We start from the raw sequence: 14309 nt of genomic DNA, 5'->3' as shown, positions 1-14309 counted from the left end.
CTCATCATCATCAGTCTGTCATTGGTAGAAATGGGAAGTCAAGGTTTGATCCCAGGTCCTGTTCAGGGACCCTTGTGCAAGACACTTCACCTCTGATGGAAAAGGGATTTACTGCTTTCTGTTGGAGCTGCCATCAGCTGAGACTCCAGCTCTTTGTTTTTTTTAGAAAATAATCCAAAAGTCACAAATTCCCAGAACTCAGCATCTGAAATGCTAATGTTTGGTCTTAGATTAGTGCAAAACCACAAGAGACTCAAACACATCTCAGTCTTTTTAAAAAGGTTTTTGTTTGACTGATTGAAATCCAGCTTTGTTTCTCCTAAAACTAAGACGTGAAGATCTTCATCCTTTAGCTAAGAGCGTTCAGAAACAGAGGAATCAACCTTTTCATGATTATTTCAGGATTTTATTACAAACTACATAATTTACATCATAAAATATAAAACTCTGTAAACATGTAGACCTAAGTCCTCAGTGCAAACCGCGAACTACACGAAGAGATCAGCACTTTTCTCTGGAGCCATCGTTAGTCCATCAACCCTCTGTTCCTGTCTTCAAGGCCGCCTCCACCAGCTGAGTATTATTATAAAACCATCTCCACGGCGTCTCCAGGCCCCCCTTCAAGTCCTAATCTGACCAAACAGCCAGTCCACGGGGTCTGTGCCCCTGCAGTCTCTGCTGGTCTTCAGGGAGAAATCCTCAGAGCTGTTCAGGCTCAGACCGTAGAGTCTGGACGTCCTGAGGGCGCGAGGAGACCCGCGGGGCAGCGAGCCCGACGCAGAGAGCTTCATCTGGGCCTTTGAGATGTTCCTCAGCCGCGGGGACCTCTGGAGTCTGACCGGGCCGCAGCTGGGGGGCTCCACGGGGCGGGCCAAGGCCTGGATACTGCTCATGTAGTCCTCCAGAGACTGGGAGCTCTGGGAGGGCTGGGAGGAGGAGGGCAGCGTGGGCAAGTCCTCGAGGGTCTCAGTGATGGTCGGCAAGAGAGACAGCGAGAGAAGCAGACGTCTGTGTTTCATTCTGCAGGAGGAGGAAACATCAGCGGTTTATAAATACGTCTCCATCGTTTCTGATTCAGCATTTGTCTAATTTTTAAAATGTTGACCTCAGGAACTGTGAGCTGACTCTGGTTCAATCTGACATTTTTAACGTAAAAATAAATTAAGTTTGCAATCTAAAAAATGCATATTTATATTTGAAAAACAATCAAGAAATGCTGCAAAGTTTGAGAAGTTTGTGACTGATATTAAACAGTAAACATGTTTAAAGCTGAAGTTCAGTTAAAGACATAAAGAAGCTGACGATGAGGAGCATAAAAAGTGGAAGAACTCACCTTTGCTGGCGCGGTTGTTTGTTTGACACACTCAGAGTCAGTCTGATGTTCGTCCGCTGGTCTTTGAGAGTCTGGCTGGTCCGGAGTGAGAGTCCAGGCTTTATAGAGGCGGGCTGGAGCAGAGCGATTAGCTGCTGCTTCCAAAAATAACTCTGCTGACCTTCCTCACATCTGAGCCAACGTGTGTGTGTGTGTGTGTGTGTGTGTGTGTTTGTGTGTTTGTGTGTGTGAGGGTGTGTTCAGGAAGCCGGGCAGGGTCTGCCTGGAAAGGTCTGGTGGTGCAGCTGGGCTCAGTGTTTATGTTCCTGAAACAATGAAGCTCGGGGAGCGATCTGTCCTGACTCTAATTTCCACTCTGTGCTCCTGCATCTCTGATGTTCCAGAAATAAAAGCTTCAAACCTTTGATTTCACACTCATCCCTTTATTTATTCCTCTGACATTTTACTCTGAAACTTTCTTTTTTTCTCTTACAGTAAAACAGTTTTTATCTCCTGCACCGTTCATGCAGAAATCTGAACTTCTCCCATCATCAAACTCAGTTTAATCACATGACTCTACAGCTGTGACTTTACAGTGAATAATGTGACTCATAAATACTTCAGCTAAAGGTCAAACTCCTAAACTCAATCTGTAAAGGGATAAAATATTAAAGGCCTGCCTGTGGAGGCCCGTGGTAGCTTAGAAAATCAGTTAAACTCTGTGAACCATCTGTGTATAAAGTCGTAAAATGATAAAAAATAAAATGTTTGAGATCAGTATTCACTCTGCTTCCACATGAACTGAGTTCTGGTGCTTTCTCAGCAGGAGGTCTTAAATATTCTGCTGTATTTCTGTCTGAATTTTGGTTTCATCTGAAGATAGATTTGATCATTTTTCTACATTTTCCAAGATGTTCTGCCGGTTTGCTAACATATTTTTAAAGTAACAAATATTTAATACGGTGGCCCGCAGGTGTCAGCCGGATTAAAAAAAATTAATAAATAAATAAATAAAAAAACAAGACAAGAGAAATTAAAAGAGGTCAGTTATCCCAAAGGACACAGAAGATTTGTAAAAGTTAGTGAATGACTATTTTTTTTCTTAACTTCAGCCATGATAAGAAAAGCTAAACATTACAACATGACTGATTCATAAGGCTAAATATAAGATGAAACATAACTCGTCAATACAAATTTATAGCTATGGAAATCACAAGGTAAGACCCATAGGAAGCTGTAGAAATCAAAATTGTTATTTATCTTATTTTTTTCTTGTTTTTCTTTTTAGTTTTTTGTTTTCTCTATTTTTTTGTTTTAATGTTTCTTATTTAAGTTTTTCATTTTGGTTTTAATTTAATATTTTAGTTATTTGTTTTCTATTTTTATAGTTTTTTTAGAATAATTTTTGTTTTTGTTTTTTAGGATTGTTTTTTTTTTTTTTTTTTAAGTTTTTAGTTTGTGTTTTTTTTGTATTTTGTTTTGTTTTTAATGTGTTATTTTGTTTTTAGTTATTTTTATTGTTTTTGTTGCTTTTTATTTTTTTAATCTCAGTTTTTGATGTTTTTGTTTCATTTTTTATTGCACTTGTTTTTTTATTGATATTTTCATTTATTTATTTTTATATTTTGCTTTTGTTTTTGTTTGTATTTATTTTAATTTTTTCATTTTTTGTCATTGTTTTTTTTTTTTGCTTATATTTTAATTATTTTTTGTGTTTTAGTTTTGTTTTTTTAAATTGATTTTTTTTTTTTATCCTTTGTTTTTGCTGTTTTTTTTTTGTTTTTTTTTTGTTGTCTTGAGACAAAAGAGTGTATCACCATCTCTGTCTCAGTCGGGTTTATTGACAGGTGTTGGTCGTTGACCTGGCCACAAACATTAAAGAGGCGTCTCATCAGCTGACACACCTGACCGCTGAGTTTAAGATCTGTGTAATGATCTGTGTAGATACAGAGCTGATAAAACAAGATGTTTGGAAAAATAAAGCGCTGTGTGACAGACTGTGAGTATGATGGTCACAGTTGGACAAAACGTTGGACTAAATATGGAAATTTTCTCTAAAACACACACATGCACAAATTAAATGGCATACATTGTCAGGCCTAGCTAATCTACATGCTACATGCTCCTTTTCATCAGCTGTTTGTCTGTTTTTTGTTTTAGCTGCCAACCTTACTCACACTGACACAGTTACTTGTCCAAACTTAGAGCCGCTGGGGCCCTTTCCTCTAAATTTGGAGTTTCACTTCAGCAGAATCAAAAGTCTTCCTCCACTGTGTACGTGACCCTTAGCAGTACTTCTTTTTCCTTTCACTGCTGACTTCTCAGACATGACTTCACCCAGCCCCCTGTGGGAGAGGAGGGCTGGGCCCAAACCTGACGGGGTTCCTCCAGGTCTTCACCTCCACGCTGCGAGCGACTGCTTCTGCACGTACACCTGATACTGAGCCGCCGTGGCAGACGTCCAACAGGATATCCCGTCTGACCACGAGCTCTGATAATTATTGTTAAACGTGTGTGTTTATGTGTGTGTGTGTGTGTTTCTCTCTGTAGGAGGACGGCGAGCTCATTCTTGAGGGGCTGCTGAACATTTACTGGGGACTCCGTCGACCAATCAGACTTCAGATGTACGACGACAATGAAAGATTTCGTCTCAACCGGTAGGTACGAAGAAAATGTGATCGACACATGTGTCACAGATTCAGGTCTTTGGCCAGCTACTGCTGGAAAACGATCAAACACAGTTACGCAAGATGTTCACTGCCTGCCAACGAGGATATTTACACGATACAGGAGCATCAGGGACAGTCCTAAAAGTTTAATTCTGTTCAAACTTTTTATTCTTATTTTAAACCTTAAAGCTTTAAAGGTAATCTTTCAACTCTGAAATAAATTCAAGCAAAAACGTAGCAAAAAAAATAACCATCGTCACAGGCAGCTGTACTTGTCAACCTCGCTGAGTTTATTGGACAGAAAACAAAAATTTTCTGTTTTCTCAACCCACAGGTTTAAAATAAACTCCCTTATTCCAGGCTGGGAAGAAATCTGTCTTAACTACAGGCTGCCCAAGCTTTAAATAAAAAAATTAATTTAAAAAAATGGGCAAAAATAAGCAAAATTCCCCAAATTTTGAAATTCAAAAATTAATAAATAAAAAAAAAAAAAATGAATTAATAAATTAATAAACAAAAATGTGCAAAAAATTAATTTCACAAATTTGCTAAATTTTCAAAATGTTGTTAAAAAAATTTAATATAATTGGCAACATTTTTGGAAAAAATGGGTTTTAAATATTTGCAAAAATTTGCAGGAAATTAAAATGTTAAAAAATTAAATATAATTGGCACATTTAAAAAAAAAAAAAGATTTCAATTATTCGCAAAAATTTGCAAAAAATTGAAATGTTGTTAAAAAAATTAAATATAATTCGCAATATTTTTGAAAACATATGGATTTTAAATTATTTGCAAAAATTTGCAGAAAATCAAAAATGTGAAATTCGAAAAACTTGAAAAAATCTTCAATTTAAAATTGGATTTTTTTTTCTAAATTTGAAAAAATGTCAAAAAATTAAAATACAAATAATTTGCAAAAAGTAAAAAAAAAATTGAACGTTTTGTTGCAAGATTTTCTTTATATTAATTTGACAAAATGTTAACGCATGACTTCATTTAGCGGTATCTGGTATCTGTCTTAAAAGCAAACTCTTATCAAGCTGATTTATGTCTCATTTATTTTAGAAATTTCATCTAATTTTTTGTTTATTTTACTTATGGTCAGAGAAAATGTAACAAGCATCAAAAACTTAACGCTCTGTTTCTTTATGGATTTTCTCCCACATGAGGAAACGTCTAGGTGCTAATTCCCATGGAGGCAGTGTTTGGGTGGAAATCAAAGCATGTTATCTTTTCTGTACAGTCAATGGTTTGAACGCGAGAAGGATCAGATTCGCTTTTTAGATCAGACAACCAACATTTATGTATTTATATTTCTGTTTTTTAAGTCATCTTTTGGGGCTTTTACTCCCTGATTTGTGGAGGAAAGGGCTCAAACTGGTCCCAAACCCCAGGAAGCTGGTACCAGTAGGCCAAGGCGGGTCTGGGCTGGGCCCCAGGTTTGATTTAATGTTTGACTTGACTAATGATGCTTTTAATAGCCAGATAGACCTCATTTTTGGGGAAAAGAAAGTTACATGCTCAGGCTGCTCGTGATTCTTCATTTATCAAGAAAATGAAGAAATGTGTCGTCTACAGATTATAAACTGAACTGTGCTCATTTGGCCTCCAGGAACGACCGATCCTCAGTGGACAAACAGTCATCGAAGGAGGCCAACAACAACTCTGTCAGCAGAGAAACTGGATCAGCTGGTAAGTCGCTCCACGTCCAGTCATTCTCCAACTCACACACACACCACCTGGATTAATCTGGATTATTGTATACACACATACTGAAACAGATTAACGCTCCAAAAGTTCTCCCTCAGCATTTCCAGTGGAAAGGTTTCCTCACGTGCCGAGCAGAGATTACGGAACGGGGGATCTGGATCAGATCATCAGGACTATAAATACCCAGGGTCAGAAAGAGAGCCGCCTTTTTAAGCAGTTTTTATAACTGTTGACTTGTTGGTGGGGTTTTCCTCAACCACAGATAAACAGCTAAAGAAACATCTGAAGAAACAAGTGTGTTGTTCTGAGGGCAGCTCACGTACTCCCCCGTCTAACCAAGGCCAGGCGTGTGGGCGCCGCCGTAAACTTTGGTCACGTGTAGATCTGCGGGCTGACTAACAAAGAGGATTTAGGTTTCTAAAAGGAAACGCTAAGCCGTCACAGTTATAATTTAATTTCAGGGTTTCTCTTCATATCTTAATCTGAGAACAAACGCTCCATTGATGCTGTGCTTCGGTTTTCAGATAGAGACTGGCCTCACATCTGTGTTCGGTGTTTAAACACGGCACATTGTTAAAAGAATGACTGTTTTTTTTTGAAACTTTAGCCACAATAAGAGAAGCTATAACATTATGACACGACTGATTCATACAGCTAAATATAAGATGACACATAACTGGTAAATAAACACCTTTAAGTAAGGAGATAATAAGGTGAGACCCATAGGAAGCTATATTTATCATTCTTGTAATTTATTTGTTCATTTTTTCTCTTTTTTTTGTTTCTTTTTTAGTTTTGTTTTTTGTTTTAATTTGTTTTATTTTCTTTTTTTTAAGTTCTTTTTTGTTTCATTTTTTTCTGTTTTTTTTTATTTGTATTTATTTTAGTTTTTAAGTTTTTTTTTGTTTGTTTGTTTTTTTTTGTTTGATAGTTTTTTGCTTTTTTGTTTTTTTTTATCATTTTTAACTTTTGTTTGTTTTTGTGTTTTAGTTTTGTGTTTTAATTTTGTTGTTATTATTACTTTTTTGTTTGTTTTTTGTTTTTTATTTTTTTGTTTGTTAGTTTTTTGATTTTTTGTTTTTATCATTTTTAACTTTTGTTTGTTTTTGTTTTTATTATTACTTTTTTTTTTTGTTGTTTGGTAGTTTTTGCTTTTTTGTTTTTATCATTTTTAACCTTTGGTAGTTTTTGCTTTTTTTTTTAGTTTTGTGTTTTTTTTTTTGTTTTCATTACTACTTTTTGTTTTTTGTTTTTATCGTTTTTTGTTTTGTTTTGTCTTGTTGCCTCTACTAGAACAAAGAGTGCACCACCATCTCTGTCTCAGACACAGCACATTGTTTAAGAAGAAGAAACACTGAAGAATTAATAAAACTTAAACCATGAGATTAATTTTTCACATAATTTGATTTTGAAATTCACTAATCTAGGTCATCATTCAGAGTTAAGTTTCTCAAAACATGGATTTTTTTTCCTCCTTTCTTTTTTCGCTGTTGAGAAATATGAAGTTCTAATGTACCTTACAGAACGATTAAAGATGATGAATAATATGGATGTGTTTATTCATGTAGCACCTTAAAAAACCACAGGTTTACATACAAGCGAGAGTTCAACAGAACAAAACAAGAACCAGAAACACAAAAGAGCTCAGAGAGCAGATTAAGCGAAGTGACAAAAGAACCAAACATGATAATCCCAAAGAGAAAATAACCTCAGCCGCTTAGAGACCAAGAGCTGAGAAACCCAAACAATGAAAACCAAGTGACACAATGACCCAACAACATAAGCCGATAAGAAGCCACCAACACAGGAAGCGGATACGAGGTGAGATGATGTTTGGGTGAATAGAGAAATTTGACAAATCTTTACAAATCATGGTTGATAACCAACAATTAGACATTTATTTTATATTATTGAAATGTAATAAAGGATTTTTTTAACCAGAAATGAAGCATCGAATATTGGTCCAAACCATAAACTGTAAAAAAAAAAAAAATGGAAGTCATCTAGTTCGGCTTGAAATGAGGTCGCCACAAAAACTGCTCCCCCTGGTGCCTGGCTACAGGAAAGATCAAAAACTCCATCTCCCCAGTCATTCCAGATGGGCTGTGGTCAAACTTTAAAAAATGAATCCACCTGGTAGAAATGTTTCTCACGTCTGATTGTTGTGGTGATTTGAAGATATCATTTGGCTGCCTTGTATTCAGTCCTCTTTTTTTCTGAGAAGTTTCGTTTTCATTAATTATACGAGGTTAAAAACGAGGTTTTAAGTCACGTTTAACAATGATTGACAGCTGACGTTCTTGTGTTTTTTTTTAGGGATTGTAAAATATGTCGATTTGATGTGAATCGGTACCAGGTACTTTTAGCTGAATTTGGTTGGTATTTATAAAAGTACCTAATTCGGTACCCATCCCTACCTGTGACAGGGGTATTTTGGCTTTAGACAGTCTATGATCCAAACCTGTAAAGAAGGGACCAACCAGCTCAGTGAAGAGGAGTTATTTCTAACAGACATGGAAAATATTCCTGTGTTTCATGTTGACATTGACTCATTCAACCCTGAAAACAACTTTCAAACAGTTTGTACAAAGATGACCTTTGTTTTTGAGGCCTTGACCACACGTAGCCAGGCCTTTTTTTAAAGAAACAAACATCCCCCTTTATCAGTTTTTAGAAATACTTTCATCCACACACACTGGGAAAACCCAACGAGAAGTGCGGCTCGAAGCACAGCAAACCCATATTTGGGATTTTTGGGGCCGATGCAGATATCGATACTGGGGGCAAAAAGAAGCCGATATCAGATATATGGACTGATATCCAATATATGGCTGATGTCTAAAAAAAATTATTTCATTGAAGACAATAACTTGTGAATTTATAATCCCAGGTTGATCCTGCATGGCATTATGAAGTGAGACGCTGTGTAGTCCCCTTATATTAATTAACACACAGGAGCATGAGCGACAGAATCTACACGGAGCAAAAATTTTTATAATCAGCTACATTTTGGCCCATGTTGATTAATCGGTGACAGGCTATAATCTGCCCGGCTCTAGTGCCGACCAATCAGAATGACCCCCAATCAATCAGCTGTGATGTTTAAGAACCAAAAACTCAGTTTCCCAGCGTCTACACCAAACCATGAAAGTGGAGTTTTCCAAAAACTTCACTTTGGTCGGAGTTTTCAGAAAACATAAGTTTTAGTGACAAAAAAATGCGGTTTCATTTGGATAACAGGCGTAAACATATAAAAGTATATTTCTCAGGTAACAAGCTACGTATGGACGTGGCTCAACAACTAATAAAGACTCTAAGCATCATGGGTACTTTAGTCTCAAAACAAAGGTTTTAGAAATGAATCAAAATCAATTTTTTTATTTCATTTTGTTTTAAAGAGAAGTCAATGCAGAAGAATAATAATTATTAATCCAGCATTTTACTAACTTTTTAACCGCTGTTGCTAAGTTCTTCTTCTTCTCTCTTCGTCTGCTTCATAAACAGTTTACACATCTGCTGCAGCTTGATGTGATTTTATTCCTGTTGGTAGATTAGTGTCAGATCTTTGATGAACTCCAACAAAACAGTGTAAAAACAGTGATAAAGTAAATTATTATTAATGCCACAGAGGAAATGGGGTCCAAAGTGTTTTAATCTGTGAATAATTTACAAAGTAGACACATGATGGTATAAATACAGGTGTATGTGTGACTGAAATCACAGTTTGAGTGTAAATCACGCCTCTCTTCCCGTGTACAGATGGTGTGTTATAGACATCATCTGTAAACCGTAAATGAAGGTGTGTGTGTGTGTGTTGACGTGTGTCCCTCAGGTGGTGACGTGGTCGGACCAGAGGAAGAGGATTCTCCTCAGCTGCTCAGGACCAGAAGTGACGCCTCCTTCATGCGTGTCCAGAGGAGATCAAACACACACACCGCCAGGGACCTGCACCGCCTGCGCACACACAGGTTCTCCATCAACGGACACTTTTACAACCACAAGGTACACGGAGAAGATGTACACACACACACACACACACACACACACACACACACACTCTGTCATGATTGCATCCCGTTGTTGAGCGATGTCCAGGTGCAGAGGGGCCGAGCTTTCCTGTTGGAGTGTTTCTGTGCTCGCTGTGCGCTGATTACTTACCCAGTTCCTACATTAGCTTGTCCTGGTGTGTGTGTGTGAGTGTGAGTGTGTGTGTGTGTGTGTGTGTTATTGTTGAACTGCCAGGTGCAGATTTGAGGGACTTCCTTTATGTTTTGGTTTTCCGGGTTCAAAACGTCCAGACTGTTGAAGTCCAGGAATCTGTTCGCTCAGTTCTGAAAATAAAAAACTTTCTGTACGTTTTGTTCTTTTGATTTCTGCTTTGTTTTTCTTTTTTCTGACCGCAGACATCTGTTTTCACCCCCGCCTACGGCTCGGTCACAAACGTCCGAGTGAACAGCTCCATGACGACCGTACAGGTCCTCAACCTGCTGCTCCACAAGTTCAGGGTGAGAGGTCGAGACACAGCGCGTTGGTCTGGTGTCATTTCAGTGAAGCTTCAGACCAGAAATCATCTCAGTTTGTTTTTCAGGTGGAAAATAAACCAGAGGAGTTTATCCTGTACATGGTGCATGAGTCTGGAGGTGAGCTGGGACTTTAACCCTGTGTGTGTGTGAAGATGTTGAGTTGTTTGTTGTCTCTGTGAGTGTGTCTTCATCAGTCATCGTCTGTGTGTTTGACCTCGCAGAGAGGACCCCGCTGAAGGATGGTGAATACCCGCTGGTGGCTCGCGTGCTCTACGGACCCTGTGAGAAAATCTCCAAGATCTTAATCACGGAGGCCGACCTGGGAGAGGAAGTCACTTATGATGTGAGTCTGGGCCTCCTGCCGCGCCTCCCTCTGTTCCCTCAGTTTGAGCCTTTTTATATCTGTGTGCCGTCCTCACGGGGACGCTCAGAGCCACAATGGGACGGTGACAGACTGTTCGGATAAATTTAGCAGCAGAGGAAAGGTATCCTGTTTCCAGACTGATGCAACAATAGATTTCGCTGAGCGACGCTGTGTTGTGACTGAGCTGAGGGATAAAAATAAATGGAAATAAAACCAGGTTGTTGATGTTGGAGTTTTCTGACCAATCAGTTTCTTTTCCCTCCATCTGAGTCTCTTCAGGGTTTAGTTTTTCTCTGGAGTTTATAAATCCCAACACAATGGAGGTGAACAGAAGTCTGAACTTCTTAAAAGATTAGCTCTAAACTTGTCATCAGTATTGTTTCTTACAAAGAAACGAACACAGTGTTACTGTGGATTATCCAAAGATAAAGCTCTCTGCTTTTTTAATTGGACCTACTTTGTAATCGTGCTGTAATTTCAGGGCAGTAAATTATGTTGGATTATTCAGATTAACAGGGCAGCTACCAGCTAACGGTGGTTAACTGATGTGAGCTTTCTCCATCCCCTGTTTTTTCTCTATCTAAGCATTTTGATGTGTCTACAGGAACAGGTGCAGCTCATTCATGTTTTCTGTTTCAATCGTCTTTGTTCCAGGTCGCCCAGTACATAAAGTTCGAGATTCCCGTCTTGGACAGCTTCGTGGAGAAACTGAAAGAGGAAGAAGAGCGGGAGATAAACAAACTCACCAAAAAGTGAGTCAAAAGTTTCTGGAGTTAGCAAACAAAGTTACAGACCTCTGATAAAGTCTTTATTCGTGAAGTGTCTGTCTGTGAGATTAAAAGTTTTGAAATGTGACACTACTAGCCTTAGGGTTAGGGTTACTAGTCCTCCCCAGTATACGTCCAGCATATGTTACACACTGAAGCAGTCGCTTGCCCCTTTGAGCGCCATCTCCACATTAGGACAACTCTGTGTATTTTATAATGATGTAAAACAAACTTTTAAGATGATAACAGTTATCAAAGATGTATCTTGTATTAGAAAATACTCATCAAAATTGGCACACACCTCAGATTTGGCCCAAAATTTAAACTCTAGCGCCACCTAGGCACACTAAAACGGCTCTCAATGGCAGTAGGAATGTCATAGAGAGATCAAACCAACGTCAACATGTTCGCCTCATTGAGACGCACAAATTGTATGCAGACACCCCTGACCTATCTCAAACAGGAAGCCGGCAATTTGCCTTTGAAATAAAATTTGGCGACAATTTTGGGCCTTAAACAAAAATGATCTTCTCCTAGGCCGTAAATGGTATCTGCTTGAAATTTGCTCATATGACAGAGGGGACCCTGCTTTACAAAAGCTGTGCAGGAATTTGTTGTTTCTCAAATGGTTTTCAAATGATGAGCCCCCTTAGGAATCCCTAAGAAACCCTTTCAGCTCCCCCTATTAGAATGAATGGGAGAGGAGGATCCAGGTCCAGACAAGTCGCAGCAGTTAGGCCTCTACACAAAAATTTAAAAGTAGTACAGCTTTATAAATGACATGGGTGGATTCCTGACAAAATTTACTACTAAATATCTTTCTGCTTTCAAAGAGATTTGGTCAAAATTGTGGCATCTATGAGGAGACGTTTCAAAACATCAGTCCATTTCACTTCTGGGAGGGCAGCAGTTGGTGATGATGTCACAATGAATGATGGTTCCATGCAGCTGGTCATGTGACCAAGCGGGAGAAACTTCTAAGAGGGTCAGAAAGGGGTGAAACTTTCACAGTGGAGGTCAAACTAGCATGAGAGACGAGGCAAGCAGCGTTAATTTTCATGTGTGATTCTGTGTTTAAATTGTCCAACACATAGACAGTAAAAATAAACAATCCATCCACACAAAACAAAGCATTTAACACAACAAAATAACTGTAAATTTTCACTATTTTTTTAAATGAATGTGTATTCATTGTAAATAATGGCTCACTACTCCACTGCAGTACCCTTTAAGGCCACAGGGGGTGCAGCTTTACTTGAAGAATCCATGCTCTCTGCTGATCCATGCACATAACGTGTGTTTTTTCACCTCTGCAGGTACAGCGCTCTGAAGTCTATGATTCAGCATCAGCTGGAAGGCAAAGCTCTGACCAGTGACAGAGTATGAGTGTGTGTGGTTTCATGTCCTGATGGGGGTTGGTTAATGTCTCTCTGAGTGTGTGTATGAGTGTGTGTATGCGTGGAAACAACACTAATGAATGTTGATTAAAGCTGTAAGATCTCCAAACACTGTAGTGAATGTACAGGTGAAGGTAAAAAGTTAAAGTTAAGGCTGCAACAGAACCATATCAGAAACCAATGTGCTTCTACTTTTCTGACTTTGAACCAGTTTTTAAACCAGTTTGTTAATGTAAGAAGTTTATCACTGCTTTGATATCTGCTGTTAATACATCCACAGACTCTTCCTGCTGTGAATATTTATACGGACTGTTTTTTCATGATGTTTTCTAAGACTTGGACCTTTTTATGTAATAAATCAATTTTACTGTGGCCTTCTTTAAACGCTGTTCAATCTGTGCTGACACCAAACACAACACCAGCTCCCTCTTCCCACAAAGAAAACAGTGTTTTTTATTACTTCCTGTTCTTCCACTGAGACCGGAGCGCAGATTAGCATTGTTTTACTGAGCGACCCTCTGTGCCAACCCGTTCCCATGAGCTCTGTGTGTGTGTGAGTGTGTGTGTTTATTTGTGAGTGTGTATGTGCCTATCCACATTACACAATGGTGGTATCCTGAGAGAGGGCTGTTCCTTTTTTCCCACAGTTAAACAAACAGAAACTCTGTTGTATCAGCCTTGACCTTAAACACTGACTCAGAGTCAGCTGAACAATATTATTTGATTAATCAGATAAAACTAATAATGATAAAAAATGGAGCCTCCCACTTAAAGGCACACACACACACACATATCTCTGTCCCACAGGAAGAGAGAAAAAAAACCTAAATTTAAAAGACCGATCAACTATTTTTGCTTGTTGTTTGCAGAATCTGCCTGCATCAGAAACTAGTCCACCACAAGAAGGATATTTGAAGCCATAACTTTGATGCAAAGATCACAAAAGCTGTCAAATAATAATTAGATAAAGGCAAACACACTGAAAATCACTGAATCAGTCCAAACCTGTGATTAATGTCAGTTTTCTTGCTTCCTTTCTATCTGCTTTAAAATTATACTCCAATGACTCAATGTCACTAAGGCTGATTTCAAAAACACTGAAGAGTTAAAACAGGACTGGACTCCACATTAACACCTCACTCAACAGTACAGGGTGGGGAGTTAGCGCCCACTGCTGGTAAAACATGATGCTGGTGGTTTTAACACATCACATCTTTTAAGCTTCTGAGAATAAGAATGATGAACGTTCACATTATGAAGAATAAATATCAGATTTGTCATGGCAGCCTTGACCCGCTTCAGTCTGCGCCAACACTTTAAAAACTGTTTTGTTTTTCTACTTTATCTAGAAAATTTGAAGTGTCAACAAAAACTCACTCTCAACCTTCAGTCTGTCGCTTAGTTTTTCACTCAACTGTTTTATCTGGAAAGGGCCTAAAGTAAACCAGGTAAGGTGTATCTATTTTTATTTGTAAGCTGATTTCTTTCTTTCTTTCTTTTTTTAATTTATTATTTATTTATTTATTTATTTATTTATTTATTTATTTATTTTTATTTTTAAAGA

The 14309-nt window shown here is 38.1% G+C and overlaps 1 protein-coding gene across 1 annotated transcript in view; it reads left to right on the top strand.

The window, feature by feature from the left end:
- The window catches only part of rassf4a (Ras association domain family member 4a), a 37602-nt gene extending 24488 nt beyond the window's left edge, over positions 1–13114 (top strand). Inside the window, exons 4-11 of the mRNA XM_074676624.1 lie at positions 3863–3969; positions 5597–5676; positions 9527–9696; positions 10098–10199; positions 10283–10334; positions 10439–10560; positions 11236–11333; positions 12665–13114. Coding sequence (XP_074532725.1) covers positions 3863–3969; positions 5597–5676; positions 9527–9696; positions 10098–10199; positions 10283–10334; positions 10439–10560; positions 11236–11333; positions 12665–12734 — 801 coding nt within the window. The 3' untranslated portion in view covers positions 12735–13114. The remainder of the gene's footprint in view (positions 1–3862; positions 3970–5596; positions 5677–9526; positions 9697–10097; positions 10200–10282; positions 10335–10438; positions 10561–11235; positions 11334–12664) is intronic.
- Positions 13115–14309: the final 1195 nt, after the last annotated feature.

Source organism: Halichoeres trimaculatus, unplaced genomic scaffold, assembly GCF_033239565.1.
Source record: "Halichoeres trimaculatus isolate MK-OKI-2021-1 unplaced genomic scaffold, fHalTri1.1 fHalTri1_scaffold_8, whole genome shotgun sequence".
Classification (NCBI taxonomy): Eukaryota; Metazoa; Chordata; class Actinopteri; order Labriformes; family Labridae; genus Halichoeres; species Halichoeres trimaculatus.
This window is presented reverse-complemented; position numbering and strand designations above follow the sequence as displayed.